Here is a 21,248-nt window from a genome sequence, read left to right as displayed (position 1 = left end):
AATCCAAATAGAGATGTTTGCCGAAAACAACATGTGTGTAATTACTGCTTAATGAGCCCCTTGTCTCAGGCAGAATGCCCAATTAGACTGCCGATAAGAAAGCAATGCCAAGGCCTGCTGAAGAACGACAGAAAAGAGGGGAAGAAAAGGGCACGGAGGGAACGACAGAGGTAGAAGTAAAGGGATTGTAACAAGGAGAGCGAGGTGAAAATGATGAGACAACAAACAGAGGAGCGAGAAAGAAATGAGGAGGTGGAAAGGAAAGATGGAGAGATTTAGGGTAAAGGGGAGAAAATGAGAAGGAAGAGAACAAAAGAGAAGGAGAAGATGATTTCTGCAGCATATGTGGAGTAATGGCAGAGCTGATAGCATTGAGCCGAGGATAAATTGGCATTTTAAGTGGGAGAGCGAGGAAGTGCAAAGGAGAGCTGTTGAGAGAGAAGTGCAAGAGAAAAGAGCATTGCATTGCAATATATGGGCAGCCATGTTGAAGCACAAAATGGCTGACCTTTCTAGGCCTTTTTATTTTGGTGAGAATTCAACTCCAGGTGTAGTTGTTAAAAATGAGCATCACCTCACTTCATTTCTTAATTCCAACTGGAAAAAGGACACAGTAACGATGCTTCTTAAGTGAATATTTCAGTGGGCACAATTAGCTCTGACGGGGTTGTACCATTTGTTCAGTTACTGCTCTCCATTTTCACCCTTGAGAATGTTATCCTAAAGAAGCCCTCAAAATGACTTCACGTCAGCCGTGATATCAAAGTGGATTTCAATGGAATGAAATTGCTCAGTTAGGCGAGGACAAGAGGCTTTCATGTGTGGAGTAAAGAGTTTATTGCAGATATGTCACCAAGGTCAACATCACTCTGGCCCCTCTCGCTGAGCCACAGTCACTTCGCTGTGCAGCTCAGTAAGGTGATAGACACTGCCATGCTTGATTAGGCAAATTAGCATCTTTATCTGCTGCATGTTACGGCAAACAATTAGTCAGCAGTCAGCTTCACTTGAAATAAACATGCCGTCTTTACTGCTGGTGTGAGGCTTTTGAGTAACGCTCACGATGTGTGATTCAGGCTTGAATGCAACATATATGCAGCGCTCGTCCTTTGTGTTTGCGTATGTGGTTGGATATAATGTAATCATTGGAATAACCAAGTGAATCCTCAGTAGAGTTTCCACGATATGAATCGTTAACCAACCATTGCCCCAAGGCAGGCACTCATTCCCTCAGCCTTTCTCCTGCAATAATGTACAGTAATTTCTCTTTCTCACCACTCACATAATCATTTAGCTCCTTCCTCTTTTCCTTGTCCTCCAGTGTAGATATTAGATCCCTCCCCCCAGGACTTCTGCCCATTTCCGTCCATTAGTCTACCTATTCGGTCGTTGTTTTGAGCAGGTGGAATCTTCTGATCCATTTGTGTTTGTTCTCTCCGTCCCAGCGTGTTTGTCTTTACATCCTTCAGTTGCTTCTTCAGAGATGCCACAAAGGCACAAAGCAGACCAGTCTAAATGAAAAAAGACACCTCGTATCTTCACATCTGAGGAATTTGACCTGGAGAGCTATCGAGTTTGATCAGGTTGTTTTGGCTGTCAGTTCTCAAGTCTTCAGGTGCATTGAAATCAAACAGAATGACCACAGTAAACTAACAAAAAGGGGGCTTCATTTGATGCATTCTGGTGTCGGCGTGTCTGCTTGTGCTCGCCACCATTATTATCCAGTTTAGTCAAGGTTTGTTCCATTTGCTGCATGTGTGGTATGATAAACCTCAATGCCTTTGGAAAGCCAAGGGCATTTCATTTCACAATACAGCGGCTCTTCCGAACACAGTAGCAGTTTCTCAGTCACCTTGACACTGCACAGGTTCAGTTACTGAGCCACTTGTGGGGCAGAATCTCATTTTCTCTGCTGCTAAAAACGGCAACCGCATTGTTTTTTTGTTTTATTTTTTCATTTGTAGTTTGTAAGTCAGTCTCACTGGGGACTTCTTAGCAGATTTCACTCAGAAAATTGCCAGATATCAGAGCTGGCGTGTTGCATGCGGCACTCAACTGGTGACCCGGTGTTGTTCCTTTGCATTGGTCAGGGTGAAAGGTCATCTGTTGTTTTGTGAGTGCAGGACTCATCTCAAGCAGTGTTTTGGCACCTGCAGCAAGTGATCTTTTCTTGCCTGATTAGCTCAATCCTGAAGACACAGCATGGTCTCACAGTGTAGCGTACACACACACACACACACACACACACACACACACACACACACACACACACACACACACACATGCACGCAGCCGCGTACGCACCCACGCACACCTTAAAGACAAGCACGCACACACAGTTCTCTACTATATGCACTCGTAGACTCATTCACACTCATTCTGTTCCTCACACACAGCAAGCAGAGCCCACAGGGAAAAGCCCATCTCTCGTCACTGTGCTCATGTAGCCTAATTACCGGCCCGCTGACGAACGGTAATTACCCACGCTGCCATGCCACCACGAGGTTTAACCAAAGTGACAAAGTCATTAGTCTCACACTTCAGGCCACCCGTAAAGAGCTTTTCCTTTTTCCCACCCCCCCTTTCTTTCCCTTCGTTTTTTTTTTTTTTGTTAGTTTTTTTCAAAACCCCTCTTGCATACATGTTTATTTCTCCTTTGTGTTTCTTTCCACAGTTTGATGGTGACAACATGTACATGAATGACAATAACCAAGAGTTTCGGTCACCAAACCAGGTAAGACAGCTCACGTCTTTTCCTATAAACCCCCACCAACTTAAACAAATAAATGTGCGAGGAAGCTGATGTCAGCACTCATCAAGAAGAGTTTATGGAAATGTACATTTTGGCATACGGTGGAAGAAGCGTGTGCACTATTCAGTGAGCAAACTTTTTCCTGTAATTGGAGACGGTGCCAGGCCAAACTGGAAAATTGATACATTTTCGGGTTAGTCACAGTTACGAGTCATCCTTCAACACTGCCATTATTAAATACTTTGAGTATGATGGGAATTAAACTTGCATCACATTGGCAATTCACTACAATGTACAGTTTTATAGTTTTCTATTAAGTATATATAACGTTAGCTGTTAAGTGATGAATGCAGAAAAGTTTGTCTTGTGCAGAAATATTCTAGATAAAAAATTTGATTCGGATGTTGAAAGTGTGCTCTATATGAATCATTTTGATGGTCGGCCAGAAGTCTGATCCTATTTGAGAACAAGGATAGTGTTTAACTGCAGCTAAAGTTTCTCTTACTCCTTTGAGAAAGCACACCTCTTTTGACGATTTCACCCAAAGCGCATTGACATGTATCCCTAACTTCAGAGAGATTGCGTCTGCTGCCACAGCTGCATTAGTTGACATGTCAGCCTGCTACCTGCCAAACCAGCACGTTTTACTGCTCCCAGCTCATTGTCGCACTGGTCCTGCTCTGGCGCGGCACGGTGTGGTCGCCCTCACACAGTCAGTGAGTTAGACAGGCACAGTGCTGAGTGCTCCCAGCTGGTAGATAGAAACACATGGCCGGACATATGGCAGAATTTGGAGCTCCAGGATTTGTTGATCCAGCAGCGGGGCCTTCATGTTCTGACAAAACACGTTGAGGTGGAGGCTTCATGTCAATTAGCACCCTGCCAAATAAGTCACAGAGTGACTGGACAGAACCAGAAGGCCAATGACGCCAGGACACACACACACACACACACACACACACACACACACACACACACACACACAGATTCACGTACACTTTACAGTAATAGGAAGTGACACGTTCTCTGACACAAAGTTATTCATAAGTCATAAGCACATGTGCAAGTGCAGTTTCACTCACATGCAAACTACTGTGTTTTGGCTCATATTTTCACTTTTACCTACTTGTGAGGACACACATTGATTCTATGCATGTCCAAGCCCGAACCCTCATTGAAACCACTGCGACTGCTGCACCTGCAGAAATAATTGGATTTGTGTGTATTTATTAAATGTGTGTTCCTTTAAAAACTGCAATACATTAGCAATGACAGAAAAGGCAACTAAAGTTCATTAAAATCTTTTATAGTGTAACTATAAAGTAATTCTAAAAGGCCTTTGTCTATTTGGCCCTATTTATTTGGCCTTGGCAAAGAAATGGGTAAACAATTGTGCTGGTTCTAGATTTTCAGCAATTTTACGACCAACCACCTTTTTCCACTTCAAAATAACAATCTGTAAGTGACCCTTTTAAATGGACATAAATATATACTGAGCCTCAAAGCAAGTCTTAACTTTTTAAAAAGCTCTTTGAAGAAGTGTCGACCAGCTGAAATGTCCTCACGTCCCAAAAATGTGCTTACTCCCATGGTGTAAAACTTAAATTGGGCTTTGCAAAGACTTGACGAACAGGAACATATGTATGCACACTCTACCACAGTCTCGTATATACTCATAAAGCCACACACACGTACACGTGCGCTCGTAAACCCCCACAAACATATACGTGCATATGCACTCATATGTACACATCATCCTATAGCCATAAGGTTGTCTTCTCTTTGAAGTTGGGATTGGGCAGGCATAATGAGAGGTCGAGTGAGAGCTTGAGCAGCTTATTGTCTACTCAAACCGCACATCACAGACTGAGGCCGATCATTGTTCCCCTATATTTTACTGGTCCATTTTGTCACATTGCAAGCTGATACTGATGTGTGCTAATTGGGATGAATGTCCAGCTTTGTAGTTTTGCTGCTGCAGCGGTCATGTGTCAATCACCAGCAGCCCACTACAGGTTTACTGTGTTGTGTCAACAACTATCTTTTCTATTATTGGATACGGCAATTTGGGCTTTAGAAAACACGTCAGTTGCAGTTGGTGCTCGGTCAGAGCTTACACATCAGTTCTGAATAGCAGTCTGAACACACTGCTTGGCTTTTGATCCTTTAATAGAGCACATTTAATTTGAGATTTGAATGAGGGGGGATGTTCAGCTGTGCTTATTATTAGTGACACAGTGCAAGGCCAAAACAGTTTCCACCTTCCATCTCCCCAAAAACATATCAAATATTCACTTTTTTTGTATCCAAACATAAAAGTATCTCAAATTGGAATCTATGCCAAAGTGGTTCAGTGTGTAAAACGGCAAAAGCAAGAGTGTTCATATGGTACGTGTGGTCAGTCTTAAGATCACTGCTACCTGATCCAGCTATATGAAAATATTTCAGTTTATAACTCATAATAATGCTTGAATTACTTTCTGATTTCACCGTCAATTACTTGTGATCACTTTAGTGATTGTTACACTACACAGATCACTTTAACTCCTGTGTTTCCTCTTCATTTCACAAGTTTGTTGAGGGGCCGTCACATCATTAAATATTTGCAGTCTTGGGCAAAACTTTGTGCATATTATCGCGTAAATAACTTTTGAGTGTGGTGAAATAATTTCTGTGGACTTGGGGACAAGTCTGACATGATTATCTCACTGGAGGGTTAATCTATAAATATCTTCAAAGCCACCACATCCAATGAGCGTCTGTATTTTCTTTATAAGTCTTGCAGAATTCATAAGAATGACCGCTTTCTGTGCATGTTAGTCAATCATTGCCTAATTGGGGCTTAATTGTATGCATTAGCTGTGCAGTAGTTTGTTACATGTGGTTTGCTTTTGAAGTTAAATCAGACAAATTACAGATTAAAATATGGAATGAGTTTATGCACCAATTTGAAAGGGTGATTATGTTCTAATGAATATGTTGAACACATGTCTAGTGTGCATGCATGTGTAAATGTATTGGTTTTGGAAGAGTGAGGCATTTCTCAGCTGTCTTTGCGAGAGATTTTTTTTTTCCTTCTATTTCTTTTAGATTCACGCTGTGTGTAAAGCTCTACAGTGTGACTTTTATACTTTGGCTGTGAGGATAATGCTTAGAAATACAGTGTTGGTCAAGCGTATTGTGAACGAAGTGCCCCGTATGCCTTGATGCAAGTTTTAACACTGCGGTAAGACACCCACCAGAGCCTCTTTACATTAAGAGTGCCTGTGAAAAAGGTGCATGTAACCAGAACAGAGACTCCTTTGTTTGCATGTCTGGGGTCTTCTGCAGCATACACACTGAGGTAGCAGCTTGACACAGCCAGAAGATTGCATTACACATAACATCTCTGGGCTTTTAAAAAGAGAAAACCGCTAATCAGAAACAGCTTTAAAGGGGCCGTTCACTGTATGCTTGGACACAATCTGCCCATTCAAACAAGATCTTTTCAAGGCTTTTAATGTTGTATGTTTTTTTTTTTTTTTTAATAGAAAGAAATACACACATGAGCTGCACATATGGAGCTCACACACAGTTTGATGATATTGATGTTTTTTTTTTTCTGTTTCATTCGGTTCATCTGTTGAGGTTTCAGCTTATAAGCAAATATGTGGGTGGATAATTTTGTTGACCAGCTTTGTTTGTATCTGCCCACACAAAAAGCTACTAAGGCTGAGAGTTTTTTGAATTGAAGATTAAACGTCTCAATTATCCTGATTGACTGCAAATGTTCAGTCACTCAAATTTCAATTCTTTGACAATTTGCCCATAAATCTCTCATATATATATATATATATATATATATATATATATATATATGTATACACACACACACACACACACACACACACACACACACACACACACACACGTAGGTGTGTTGTGTGTTTAGTAACTGCTGATTCCTCATGTTACAAAAACAACCAGGTCAATCACGGCGCTCTGATTGAGATTATTCATCCACAGACTCAGTATATTTTGTCCAAAAATGTGCAACAAACACTGAGTTCTATGTCAGCTTAAAGTTACAAAAACACACTTATCAGTCATGAGTGAGGGAAAAATATATCCACCTTTCTGGATGGAAAAAGACATCATTTGAGACTCAATAACAAAATGAAAACGCTAATTCACTCATTATCAGCCTATCACTCATGCACATGCATGTAAAATAATGCTGGCTGCAGTGTATATTTTTGCTGCACTATAATAATAGCTGCTAGATTCTGGCCAAACCAGAATGGCTTCCTCCAACCACGCCAACACAAATTCTAATTTTGTATAATGGACAATAAGTGTTTTTCATTTGGATTCATATCAGGCTTGATCCGTTGGAGTCGTTACACAGACCTGCACCGACATGCATATTTTTGTATGTTTTGTATGGCCTCTCCTCACCTTACATTAGAAGCAGTCTGTGTAGTTGCATGACCCAGTGTGTGGTTACGTGCATTTGATAGATCAGGGGAAATTTGAAACAAAAAAGGGAAGATTTTGAAAAAGTGATGGTTAGAGACGAAGCTTGAAGGAAGAAACCGGGCGGCAGCTGGTGGAGGGAGAATCATTTAATGCACGTTACACATCTTCTTCTCTCATGTGTAGTACTTTTTGCAGTATGTCCCTTTGCAGGCGAAGACAAGGGGCCGCTGGTTTTAGGAACAGCTACAAGTTATGCATTCGCGTTTTCTGAGCCGTGTGTCTCTCCATTGATTTGGACAGCTCTGTGAGAACAGCGGCTGATGGTCTGGATCAGAACAAAAACTTTTTAGTTTTTTTTTTTTTCCCCTCTCTCTCTCTCTCTCTCTCTCTCTCTCTCTCTCGCTCGCTCACTCCCCTCCCTCTCCTTGTTTTTGTTTCTTTCTGTTTCAAGCAGACTGCTTTTCCTGTGCATTTCCTAACTGTTACACTCTCCCACCCTCCCCCCCTCTCTCTGTTATTTCACCATTCCAACCTCTTCTCCCCTGAAATGATGAGTCTCTCACTAACACCAGTGAACCTTCACAGACAAACTCATCCAACCTCTCTTAGCCTTAGTTTAACTCAGGGTCACACTAATGAAGCTCTACTGACCATATGTATTGATCCATGAGGAGGTTGTGGAAGCACATGCACACCATGCAGTTCTCCAACTTCACTCTTGAAAACTGTTTCAGGAGTTATCCTTTATGTGCTGTATCTGTAGGTTTTGTTCAAGTTCCAGCAGCGGCAGCTTCATGTCGGAATCCGTGCTGATGATCAATGCAGAAAACATCTGAGGCTTCTTAAAAAGAGACTGGTGGAAATAACCAGTGAACAGATTCAAATACAAAAATCCCCACCACTTACAATACAAAGAACAAAGAAAAGGGTTGTCGGTTAATTTTAGACCAAATGTAATATATACTGGGACGTCTTCCAGATAATGGTTGTGTGGAGTATTTTAAATCGCCAGGAAATGTACTCGTGCAGTTTCTTGCTTGAGATGAGAAGATTGATAGCAAGTGTAGCATTTGAGCAGTACATGCGATGGTTAATCCAGCAGAGAGCGTATTTCTTGAGTCTCTTTTTTTTAAACACATGAAACAAAATTAGACGTGGCTTATTTGTTTATCATGAATTAAACCATGGAGATGTTGACTGATGCATCACCTTCATACAGAGTCCCACTGGCTTTTGCGTGTGTGTGTGTGTATTTTTTATTTTAATTTTTTTATAATTCTCCCCATCAGAAAGAAGCAGTTGACATGATGATGTTTTGTGGGCCAACCATTTATAGATATCCAGATGTTGTTTGGCCCCTCGGATCAACTTCCCAACCCTGAACCCGACAATCTCTATCTCTCTCCTCTCTTTTCTCCTCTTTCTCTCTGAGTCAGAGACACCTCAGTACACCCTGGCACCGTACACCCAATGTGGGCGATGCTGATGTGAAAAGGCACCGTTACTTAATAGTGACTCACAGTGCACCATTATACCCCCACCACCACAACTGCAACACTCTACTCACTTCACAACGCTTGCCCTCCCCACCAAACATCCCCTCGCACTCCGCTGAATGTGTTTCTCTCTCTCCCTATTCTCCCTGCTTCTATTCTCTCTCTGCAAGGGGAGATAGAGGGGGGACATTTGAGACAAAGGATGAAAAATGAAAATTGAGGGTCTGAAAACGCCAACACACAACTCTCTTCTTCTTTGAGGCTGTGCAGAGCCGCTGGCAAGGTCGCCAGAATGGAGTAGAAATACACATTGTGCAAGCGTGTATTTAAATTTCAAGAGAGCGTACAAATTCGGTACCATGAATTCAGGCCGAAGACAGTGTTCTCCAGCTCTAAACCAACACCGGGGCAGCACTGTGTGAAAAACAATGCTGGAGAAACATCAGACGAGCATCCGCGCATCATCCACGCCCATAATCAGGAGGGGATTGTAAGTTACAGTAGTAACCAGGGATTGGTAGTTACTTTATGTAGGTCAGTTCATGTCAGCCAATAAGTCCAATTACCATTGGTCTCTGAAATAGAGCAAGCAGTGACCTCTGCTCTGCTTTCATAGGGCTGAAAAGGATGGAAAGATGCCACAGAGCAAGGGTTTTATTGAAATCGGAAAAAGAGTCACGTGGAATAGAGGGATATTAACAGTCAAGAGAAAATGGCAGGACGAAAAATGTTGCATGTTCATCGAGAGGGGTTCGTGTCGATGAGAGAAGTCAACATTTCCCTCGTTCGAAGAATATGAACAGATTTATCTTTCCGTCGTTTGATATCGTCGAGGCTTTCGAGAGCATCAAAACGATCCGCCGTCCCGCTCTTTTTTGGCGTACTCCCTCGGTTCCTCGTCAAATACATACCCCGCAGAAAGGCAGCACTCCCCCCGAAAAACAGCAACTTATCAGCAGCGAGAGTGCACTCAATGATTCATACACTCTTTTAAGAGAACTTGAAACCTTGGCTCTATTTCGGGCCCGTCCTCTCTTTCTCTCTCTGTATATGCAGCACAGCGGAGCGCAGGGATTTAGTGGGACTAAGTAGTTTGATATTTCTATTGGTTTTCTGCATGTATTTTCACTCTCTCTTTCCCTCTCTCCTAGTGATCTCTCTCATCATATGGAGACCAAGGTCATGGCTGATTGAAATATAATAGAAGTGTAGACATCTGGCCTAATACTGTGGGAAGTTAAATCTATTTTAATGGCCCCTGCCGCAGTGGATTCTCTCTGATGCACTCTTGCGCTTCACTGACAGTAAATCACAATGTTCTCTTATTGCCCTGACTGGAATGAGGGCATAGAGAAAGAACAATGAGGGATCCACATCATTTGTTTTCACCCCTCCCTTGCTTTTTCCTCTCCTCTGCGCTCCTCCTCTTCTCCCCTCTCCACTCCGTTTGCGACTCATAAAGCAAGGGGCTTAAAGAGAGTGACATCATGAAAATAAAAATAAAGGGGATTATAGGCAAGCTATTGTGCCATATGTGATTACTGGGGCTTCCATGTTCCCTTGGGGGGGATGAGTGACTATGAGACAACATATTTTATTTATTTATATGACTCTCTCTTATGAATAAGAATAGAAAACGTGGCTGAGACCGTAGCATTATGCCCCCTTCAGAAAAAAAAAAAAAAAAAAAATGGACCCTTTGGTCCACACATTAAAGAGTCTTCTACTTCTCTCTCTTCCAGCACAAAGATCAGAGATATTTTTTTCACCCCTCGTCTTTGATCTTTAACTGAGTTTAGTTTTTCTTTTCCTTTTTTTTCACTTAAATTGAACTGACATAAATGTGCGCGAGTCCTGGCCCTTTTTCACACCTTTTCAAAATACTTCTTTTGCGACGGTGTTTTTAGAGTTCATGTGCGATCCAGTGCAGGTCCACCCACATCTGCAAAGGAGAGTCAGGTCCTTTTTACCCACCTAAATGAGATCCATTCTGATGTGACATTTCAGAGAATTACCAGTGCATGGGGGAGCACGGAGGAGGTTAGCTCACTCCTTTGCTATTGGTTGAAGCCCACCACAGCCCACCTGTCCTTTAGTGACGGACGCTACCTATGACCCTGAACTACTATCAGATGTGGTGAAATGCAGCACTTGCACGCACGCACGCACGCATGCACAAACACTACTCTTATCCCAGTTCTGTCTTTCTGTCAGTCAACCTGGTGGGCCTGCTTTTCCATTCCCCCTCTATTGTACTACAGTGTCAGCTTCTCTTGATGCATTACCTGGATGGATTTCAACGCCGGGTCAGGTGGCCTCTAAAGACCCTGTGCTGACCATCCAGGTAATGGTCACTGGTGCAGCTCGCCCCTACCTAAACACCTCATGAAGATGAGTTGTATTTTTGCCCTTTGTGAAATTCATCTCTGAAGGTGATTGTTGAAATTCCCCATAAGATGTTTAAAAGATTTATTGTTGCCATCCGTCTATCTGAATCCTCTGAGTGGACATGAAAACTTTTATATATGCATGGCCAGCTGTTGTTTGTCGCCAAAACCGTGCTGTTCTGTCATTTCCCCCCTCCCCACAATGAAGCATATGGTTGCATGACTTTCCATAGGACATTGTATACTCACTCAAAGTTACGTGTTTTTGTGACGCAAAGAGCTGTTTTTGTTCCCCGATTAGTTATTTTATAAAAGTGTTTCGTATTACAGGAAAGCTGGAGCTGTAATAACAAAGACCATCAAAGACAGACAGCTTTTGTCTTTGGACAATTTGCCCCCCCATCAGCCATGACAGGCTCTCTGGTATAGTGTGCAACATTTTCATTCTCCTCCCTTTGACGAACACATCATTGTTCCCAGATGAGCTGTCTTCCACTAAACACCTCATAGGCCACGAATGACTCCATCACCAAGCTAATGACTTCATCTCATCTTCCCAGCCATTTGTGTCAAGAAAACTTTTAGCTGAGCTGATAAATGTGTTTCCACTCACAGATAACTTAATTACTTACGATAACTTGACGAGGAGGCGCTATGTTTGGTTGCAGAGATGTTTTAACCCACAAGGTTACATGTCAAGGTGAACTTTCTGGCTTTGACGTAATAATTGCTACAGGAAGTGTGCCAATCTTGTGTCCCTGAGAATGTCAACATGGCTGCGCTGTGTCCATAAACCAAGCGACAGGAGGTTTCGCGTCATGGAAATGTGTAAATGCAGGAGAGAGGACGACAAACTGTATGAATGACACCTGGTTTTCTCTATCTGATCATTACATTTCTCTGGATCAAAGTGCATTTACTAAAATGTAATTATATATCAAAAAAAAAAAAACCATAGTCCGTCGTTGCTTCTTAAAAGCCTCAGTGAATAATGCAGTCAGTGATTAATGTTGTCTCGCAGAGTATCCTAATGACAGGCGGAAAAGCCTGCTTCACTTTCTGTTGCACCTCTGGGAGTGTTAAATGTGAGTCACTGCAATCAATGTCAGATAAGAAAGTAAAGGCATTGTCAGAATCTCACTGAGCACCAGTGCTAATTTTAATTAGTGAACAGTTAGTCAAAACCACAATGACAATAGGATAAAGGTTCAGGTCTTTATGACCATCGTAATGTCCAAAACTGTGTGGAGAATGGTAGTTGATTAACTTCAGACACATTCTCGTCTGTCTGGAACTTAATAGAAATCTTCTTTATCAAAACAATATTTTCTGCCCAAACGTAGTTTTCACTGCACATTTCACTTGCTTTTTATGTGAACTTGCAGAAAGCCGTACAAAAAAGAATAAGAAGAGTCTTTTCTTTGTTTGATATACCAAGGGCCAGTGATATTTGCTCTAATTTAGCCATCAATAAGGAGCAGTGGGTAACCGCTAGTCATCATCCAGGGCCACTATGAGGCTGAGGGTCTCGCTCAAGGACCCAATGTTGTAACCTGTTGGTTGTAAGATCCTAACTGTGACCGTTTGGTCACAAAGAAACAATAAATGTCGTTGATTATTTGACAGCTGGTTTGCAGACAAGTACAGAGTTTTGGTTGCCTGCTTTTCCAATAGATCAGGGCAAAGACAGATGATCACGCATGGTCACATTCACACCTAAAGTCAATTCTGAGTCATCAGATAACCTCAAATGCATGGTTTTGTACAGTGGGAGAAAACTGGACTCCCCAGAGCAGACCTCCACACAATCACAGGGAGAACATGCAAACTTTAACAAGACTCAATCCATCTGATGATTTTCTCGATGCCAGGCAAAAGTAGAAACTCGTACAACTCTGTGCAGCCTGTAAGTCACCACACTGATTATTTTTCAAAGTGGTTTATACATGAGTTTAGTCGATATCCTTCAAAATGTAGCATCTTTAAACTTTCTGCTCTGATATTGCCTCGCAGCTGATGGTTTGAAGTCAGAAAAGACCTGATATGTCGAATCTTCAGATGCCCAAAGTAATGTCCTTGTCCAGGAAAATGACAGATTTGCTTGTATTTCACCTCTGTGGAGTTGAGTGGCGGGTGGAGGGTGGGTGAAGGTTACAGCCAAAGAAGGCTGAATCAACATTTGGCTTTTTTTTCCTCCTGACCCCTCTCTCTTTTATCCACACTTCTCAATGTCCTGAAAGACAGTATATTTATGAATTATTTATCTACGTTTGAAAATGTTAAACTTGTGATGTCCTTGTCCTGTGTCTTATCTCCAAGGGCATCACAGGAAGCTGTAAAGACTGGAGGAAAGAACACAAAAGAGATGGAGAGCATAGTCATAAAATAACCTCTGACAGCATCTAAATCTACAGACATCCACATATAAGCAGTTATGCTCGATGTTGTAGTGAAAAGGGGCCCTAAATGTAGATTGTGCTCCCCTGTATCATCACATCAGTCTTGAATTATTAGTGTTTTAAAAAAACATCATCCAAGAAGCTGTAGAAATTCATGGACAATGCTTTTTTTTTAATAGTATGTTTTAATTCAGTATCAGGTGACCATACAAATAGGTTTTACTAAGTAATTCCTCTTTTCTGTATGTAGACATTTTACTTTTTTTTTTTTTTAGCAAAATCTGAAGTTAAATATTTGAGCAAATAATAATGCATAAATAACTATTTGTTTTTCTTGCTCAAGGCCATTTTTTTTTATTGTTTACACTCAACAACATCTATTTACAGTGCTGTCATTTAGTATTTGCAGCGACTCCATAGTTATATCACATATTCACAGATTCAAACCAGAGACCTGCGCACTACGGCCAAACACTACGCCATAGTGCTACAGCTTATAACACTCAAACCGATTCCGGATTTTACAGTATTTATGCAGACAATGTGGACATGTCTTTTAAGACATATTTACACTTTGTATTTTTGGATATTTAAGGGATCAAGATCATGTATCACCTTAATGACCTTGCATGAATGGTGCGGGTTTCCTAAAGTGTTCGAACTGCAACTGAAAATGCTCGGTCAGCAGAAAATACAGTTCTGCAATGTGGGAACTATTAAAAAGCCACAATTTAATTATGTAACTAAGTACCAAAGAGTACAAGGTTAGAGCAGGTGGGGAGGGGGCAGATCATGCTGATAGTTACACACAAACAGATTTTGATATCAGTCCTCTGTTTATTAGTAGCGAGATGCAAAAACCGGCAGGAGCTGAATATTTAGCTTGTGCTCTTTTGGTCTGTGTGGGTGAACAAGCAACGGGTGCAACACGCTGTGGACCAACATGGTCGCCCTCTTTCCAGTTACTTCATGACCTCTCCAGCCTGTAATGTCCCGATGCTGAGAGATGCTGTACTGTGCGCACCCAGGTGAGATTTGTTTACGCTTTCAGGGAATTAAATATGCGGCATGTGTTTTGTTCATAATAATATCAAATGACAACAATAATGGACGAGCCAGAAACAGACATTTGCAAAACTTTTATCATGGGAAAAGGAATTGTCAGCGATAATATTTCCACGCGAGCACCGAGCGGTGACAGTGAGTTTTATGGGAAGAGAAAATAGCACATCAGCCTCTGATAGTAAACACACTCCCTTTTATTATTATTATTTTCTCCCTAATGATAGTGCACATTATGAGACTTTTATCCTATCTTCAAGCACCAGTACTGCTACTGGGGACGTTGTAGCTATTCCTCAACGTTTCTCGCCATTTGTTTGCTAAAAGTATTTGTTTGTAAGATGAATTGCCGCACTGGCAGGCGAGATGACAGCCTACACGAAGATGATATTGAATTGATTTCTGAAATGTTGCAGAACGGACTGGTTGATGTGTACCACGAGACATGAATAATAAAAATTCTATTAAAAAGCTCTTGAATGGCTGACACTGGAATATTATTTGTGATGATTAATTTTCTTCAGTCATTATAAAGGAGAGTTGGCATCAGATTGCCTCTGACAAAATTGCTTTTCACTCCCTGGTGAATACCCTCAGTATGCTTTTTGAGAGCACAAAACCATATTTCTCTCTGCAATATTATGTCAAGATAGGCCCTGGGAAAGACACTGCCCATGTATCACCTTATTAGTACCATAAAATCTGAGCTGTTTTAGCTGCTCGAGGGTCATTTGGCTATTCTGCTTACATTTGACAATCAGACGTCTGTTTAGTCGAGATTTTCTATTTCTAAAAAAAAAAACAAAAAAAAAAACAAGATTGGAATTATAATTATGGGATTATAGAATACCCACTAAGTGACTGTCAGGGGTGTTTTTCCACGTAATGAATTTGATTAACTGTATTTTAAAGGCGTTCAGACTGACAGTTTGGTGCTTCAAAGCTGTCAGGATTTCTGAGGCAAATTATTCTGTACAGCAGCTGTTGTCATCCAACTCTAATTAATTTGCAGTGTACATTTGTTTTCAATGAATTCTTTAACTTTTCTAAGCGCCACAATTTGCATTTCTAATTATTTCAGTTTTTCAGCTAAACAGACTGAATGGGCTGCTGCAGTCTGCAAATAAATGCTGCAAGCGCGCGCACGCACACACACACACACATACACACACACACACACACACAGAATTCAAACAACAACAACAACCACATGCACACGCACACAAATAACAGGTGCATATAAAAGCTAATTATGAAGGTTTTTAATTACTGTGGAACATCTTTTGTTAGTTGATTCGTTCCGAGATTGTTACTGAAGTCTTAGAGTTTTATATGGAAATGTTGCTGAGTAGCAGGACTGGCTGATGGACAAGTTCTACTTTGTAGTCATTCCTCAAGTGTTTGCGCACCTAATTTACATTTCTGTTGTAATTGAATCGACGTGTTTTGATATGTTTTTTTTGGTTTTTTTGTTCATGTGGTTTATTTTTTTTCATGTTGGACAGATACGCAAATTGTTATAGGTGGGCTATAGACTTCAAACTGCCCATAGACATGCAAGTGGCTGTCTCATCTATAATTACTCCTGATGCTGGTCTTTCTTTTTCTCATATTTGACATGCAAAATAACACGCTTCTTCTACATTGTTTATTATTTAACCACCTTGCTTACACACACAGCGCTGTGTATGTTTACAAATAAATTCCTTTATATTTCTTTCTCAATCGTTTGTGTAGTATTTGAGTAGTCTGAGGTGGATGTGTTTTATTGTTTGAAAGGTGCAAAGGCAAATAAAGATCGACTGATTGCTTCTACTCTTTCACCACTGGCATGCATATTTCTCATAACTATAACTGGTAAATAATTGATGTCAAGAAATTAAATGATAGCAGTGTTCTACAACCTTAAAATTAAACAAAAAAAAAAAGAGTAGTAAGGGGTTGAAAGACAGCAAAAGCACAACGTTAGCTGAATTGCACCTTCCTCTATTAAGAAACATGGATGCAATTCCTTTCCTGTCCTTTTTCAGAGCTACTCCAGTCAGGGCAGAGGGAGCAGTGGTGGCGGAGGAGGGGGAGCAGGCGACGAGGACTACGAGATACCCCCCATCACGCCTCCGAACCACGCCGACCCTTCCCTGCTGCATCTCATGGAGCACGAGTCAGGGTACCCTTTCCACTCCCTGCCTCACAATGGCTTGCTCAACACCTACTCCTACCCCGAGCTGCCCGCCCTCATGATGTCCAACATGCTGGGTCAGGACACTCACCTCCTCTCTGGGCCTATGCACTCAGTAAGTACTCGTTTATTTTCTCTCTCTCTCTGTCTCTTTTCAGCTATGGCCCTTTATGATTGTGCAAGTCAAGCGTTGTGGTAGAGTATTAGTCTTAGCGGTCAGAGGATTGGATGTAAGCCAGCGAGAATCTTGTTCCAAGGTTTCACATGTTTTTGTTGTCTCGTCTTTTGAAAACCGGAACTGCTCAATGCTGAATATAATCACCAACGAGATGGCAAAGTGGCTAATTCTCGTGTGCGCCGCTCTCGATATTCTCAGTACATTTTTTTAATAATGGCAAAGTGGTCCTCAATTACTGTGGTAATTAGCTTGGTGAGAGGCCAAGGGAGCCGAGACACTGAAGTCTTGAGTCGGGCCAGAGTCTGCGCATGCAACATTTATAAATACAGAGAGCTGCAGCCTCCTTAACACCCAGACCTTTGCAGCAGAGCTTTTTTAATATCTATACAGCTACACAACTCAAAGATTTCATTCCCTCAAAGTGAGTCGAAAAAATGGAGCGAGAAACTCTGTGCTGCACATTTTCATTTATGATCGGCAAAGCAAAAAAAAAAGGAGGGGGGGGGCAGAGAAAAGATGGGTAAGGGGTGTGCGGAGCTTTTGAACAGAAAATCTTGATGTGGAGGGTGGGGGTGGGTGGGGTGGGGGGGTATCCCTTGTCAGCTACTTTCTCTTATCAAAAGGATGCTGAGGACCCCTGTTCCTTCTTCCAGCAAAGGGACTTTTTCTTGTGTTAAACATGCTTCAGACCGAACATGTAAACACCCCTAGCGAACACATTGAAATGCTTTAATCATAGGGTCGAATCAGATGAATTATAGATGCCTGTGTGGTGAATTATTCAATGTTATATACTTTCATCTGACATAAATATTACTTTTTTCCCTCTGCCCTCTCATCATGAATATTTATGCTTTAATGTGAGCATCCGTGGCATTTATCCTCCGTTAATCAGGTCTTATGTGATTTTCAGAATCAAACTGCATAAGTTGCAGGCTCCATTTTTTTTTTTCTGTGGGTGGTATCTAAGGCCTCCATTAAAGCCCGTCTTCAGGATTAGGTCACAATCCACCAGCTACACTGCGCTCAATATGCTCAGTGCAGGAAAAAGATGCCCTTCATTTTAACATTTGCAGTTGGCTTGCTTTTTAAATATTGGTAAATGTCTTGACAAGACTACAGTCATTTGATTAATACAGTGTCTTTGGTTGTTAGTGTGCAGTGAAGTTTGTGCTTGTGTGCTGTCCACACACAAGTGTGTGGAACAAAGCAGCCTGTGCTGTTTGGACTGTGATGTTTCAGAAGCAAACACAAAAAAAAGGGAGTGCCTGCCTCTTAAACAGGTTTTGTTTCACCTTTGCAATTATTTATTTTCAAATAGCCCTTCAGGGTAATGTTCCATTTTCTTATTTCACACCCCCTTTTCTCATAAATGAACCGTCATTGCAATAAATCACCGCACAAACAGAGACTTGCACACACTGTGAAAGGTCCAGAGATTTATGTAACACATTCATGTTTCCCACTTCCACATTTTAGTACTACTCTAGCAGAGGCTGGCTAATAATAGCCGCTATTAATATTTCTTGTTGCCTAGCAACCCCTGCAAGTAATAGCTTACTCTGGAAAAATAGATGACCGATAAGGAAGAAAAAGGGGGTGGGGGGTTGGGGTGGGGGGATTCAATTCATTTATTATCTCCTGGGACAAGAAGAGCTTATTTCTGAGGCTGAGGAATGGAAAAGTAGGCTGTATATTGAGAAATATTTTAAAGCAATTGGAGATGACGTTATTTTCATTTTGGTTCCATTAGGAATCTTTCATTTGATGTTTCCCCAGCAAAGTCAATTAACCTTAATTTCATACTGATAAAGGTATAATAAGGAAGATTGAATTTATGTCTGCTGCATGCTTAAAGAATAATAAGGGTGGATGGAAACAGGCTCTCGGTGTAACCGGGGTCAGAAATGAAGAGATGAGCATTTACCTTTGTTGTGTTGTATTGACAAAAGCCTTACAATAAATTCGTAAAAATTGGAGCAGATAGCTGGAAAAACCAAAACGCTAATCATTCCACTGTGTTTTTTTCCCCCACTGCTGAAGAAAGCAAATAAAAAGTCGACGGCGTTACCTTAAGGATACACTTCTCTTCAATAACAGCTATCCCTCACTGCACATTTAAAACCTCCTACAAGTACAAGCTCAGCTGGAGCAACAGATATGCTTCATCTCAAGGGATGTTGTTGCTGGTTTTTGTACAACATTTAGCCTAAGGCTGAAGCTCTGTAAACTTCTCCCTGCTTTGGGATTCTCTTTTTCAGCGCACATCGATCCTACAGCAAACACAGTTAAATCATTACAGGATTGAGAGCAGTGGATTGACCGTCATCACACTGTATAGACACAAACATTTTTGCAAGGTGCATTTGTCCTTAAAGCTTCAGTCTTTCATTTCTGCGCAAATGAAGTTGACTGCAAAATCACATTCAGTTTCTGACCTGCGTGTGATTTTGCAAGAGACTAAATTTACTTTGATGAGTTCCTCCTTTCCTTCCATTTATGACTCCGCAGGCAGTTGGGGTATTATCCAGTAAATCAAAAAGGTGTGTAGCAGATGGAAAAAACAGGTGTTGAATACATGTATTGAGTATTAGACAAATTTTTGAGTTTGTACGTGTGATGTTTTGAGGTTTGTTTTGGTCGATTTTTCTCTCCAAGTGGCAGATGCAACACTTTGCTCAGGTGTTCGGTTTGAGCCGATCTGCCGCAGTCCCGTGTTGTTGGTAATAGTCTTAAGTGCCAGTTTTGAACCATTTCTTCGACATGAAATTGTACCTTTCACAGGGATTCCGACCAGCAGAAGCATCAACACCAGTGTTACAAAAGACAGAGCTGTCAGTCAGCGAATGCTCTTTCGTTGGTATGACTCCTCCCCTCGCCGCTGACCTGATGTGTCAGCTTCCCTGAACTGACGCAGAAAGGAGCCGAGCTCGGGATGACTGGATCCTGTGAAATGTAACATGCTGTCGCGTGAATACTCATTGCTCAGGGAGAATCCCGGTCTCACCCTCAGCTGTCAGGGTTTCCGCCATCACAGCGCTCGAGGAAGAGGTGGCACCCGGGGGTCTCGTGTTCAACAAGCCCCCTGATCGTTGGGGTCTGGCAGCGTGAGGTGTCGCCAGCGAGATCAAAAAAAAAAAAGAAAGAAAGCAAAATGCCAAAGGAGGAGGGACCCTAGCCAGAAAATGGTAATGAGAGGTCGAGTAGGAATTTGTAGAGCGGCCCCAACACGGAGCCTAGAGGGGTGCCAGTGTGTTTAAATATTGAAACAGAGCACCAGCCACTGTCTCATTACTGGTTTAATGAGGCTGGTGAGGGAGCAGGAAAGCCCCTGCCACCGAAATAAGCTGCTGCCACTTTTACAAGTTTATGTCACATATTCTATCAGATGACCCCTGGTGGGATTTTGTTGAGCTTTGATAAATATGTAACTCCAGATTAATAGCTGTGGCAGTTGGGTGTGCAACGAGCATGCCCAAACCTGAGTCTCTTTATGGCATTCTGCTATGCTTATATGTGTGGCAAGACTGGCAATTATTTGCTTCTGACTATATGTCTAAGTGTTTGGCCACTTGTGAGCAGGATGATTAGACATACATACCTGCACTGAGTACATCTCTTTTACCTATCTACACTGTGTGTATATCAATCCTGGCATTTTACTCTATTTTTAGAGGATTTCTTTCTTTTTTTACTGGATTGTTTTATTTTTACATATTCTATTTTTTGTGCTCATTTTTTGCTCTTGTTTAGATATTTACATATGTTTACATATTTTACATTCCTAAATTTGATCATTTCTGCACTTTTTTACCTTGAGCTGTTGTAAGTTTGTTTCCCCCTGGGGAGGAATAAAGCTCTCTACTCTACTCTACATGCATACATACATACATACATACATACATGCATACATACATACATACATACATACATACATACATACATACATACATACATACATATAACACCTTTAGTTGGATATGTTTTTAAAATGTTTCTTCTTCTTCTTCTTCTTCTTCTTCTTCTTCTTATTATTATTATTATTATTATTATTATTATTATTATTATTATTATTATTATTATTATTATTATTATTATTATTATTGATTTCAGTTTTAAAAAAAAGACCCAATCTGCTTCAAAGTTATGTTGGCTTGACTTAATTTGGCATCATTTTATCTGCAAAAGGAAATGTATCTTTGCATCACTTGGCATTTAGGACATAGAGGCCATAACAGTGTTAAAGTGGTGACACACAAACTGTATTGACAGCGGTGCTTATTGACAGTGCAGCAATTGATAGATGGAGAACAAATCGCAGCATTAAAGAGGTCACA

The 21,248-nt window shown here is 41.2% G+C and overlaps 1 protein-coding gene across 1 annotated transcript in view; it reads left to right on the top strand.

Annotated features, from left to right (window-relative positions):
* The window catches only part of LOC308130063 (TOX high mobility group box family member 2-like), a gene marked incomplete at its 5' end in the record, with an annotated part of 73,017 nt that overhangs the window by 32,378 nt on the left and 19,391 nt on the right, over window positions 1–21,248 (top strand). Inside the window, 2 exons of the mRNA XM_080496246.1 lie at window positions 2,675–2,734; window positions 16,585–16,848. Of these exons, the coding sequence (XP_080352372.1) occupies window positions 2,675–2,734; window positions 16,585–16,848 (324 nt within the window). The remainder of the gene's footprint in view (window positions 1–2,674; window positions 2,735–16,584; window positions 16,849–21,248) is intronic.

Source organism: Blennius ocellaris, assembly GCF_963422515.1.
Source record: "Blennius ocellaris genome assembly, chromosome: 5".
In the NCBI taxonomy this organism is placed as follows: Eukaryota; Metazoa; Chordata; class Actinopteri; order Blenniiformes; family Blenniidae; genus Blennius; species Blennius ocellaris.
This window is presented reverse-complemented; position numbering and strand designations above follow the sequence as displayed.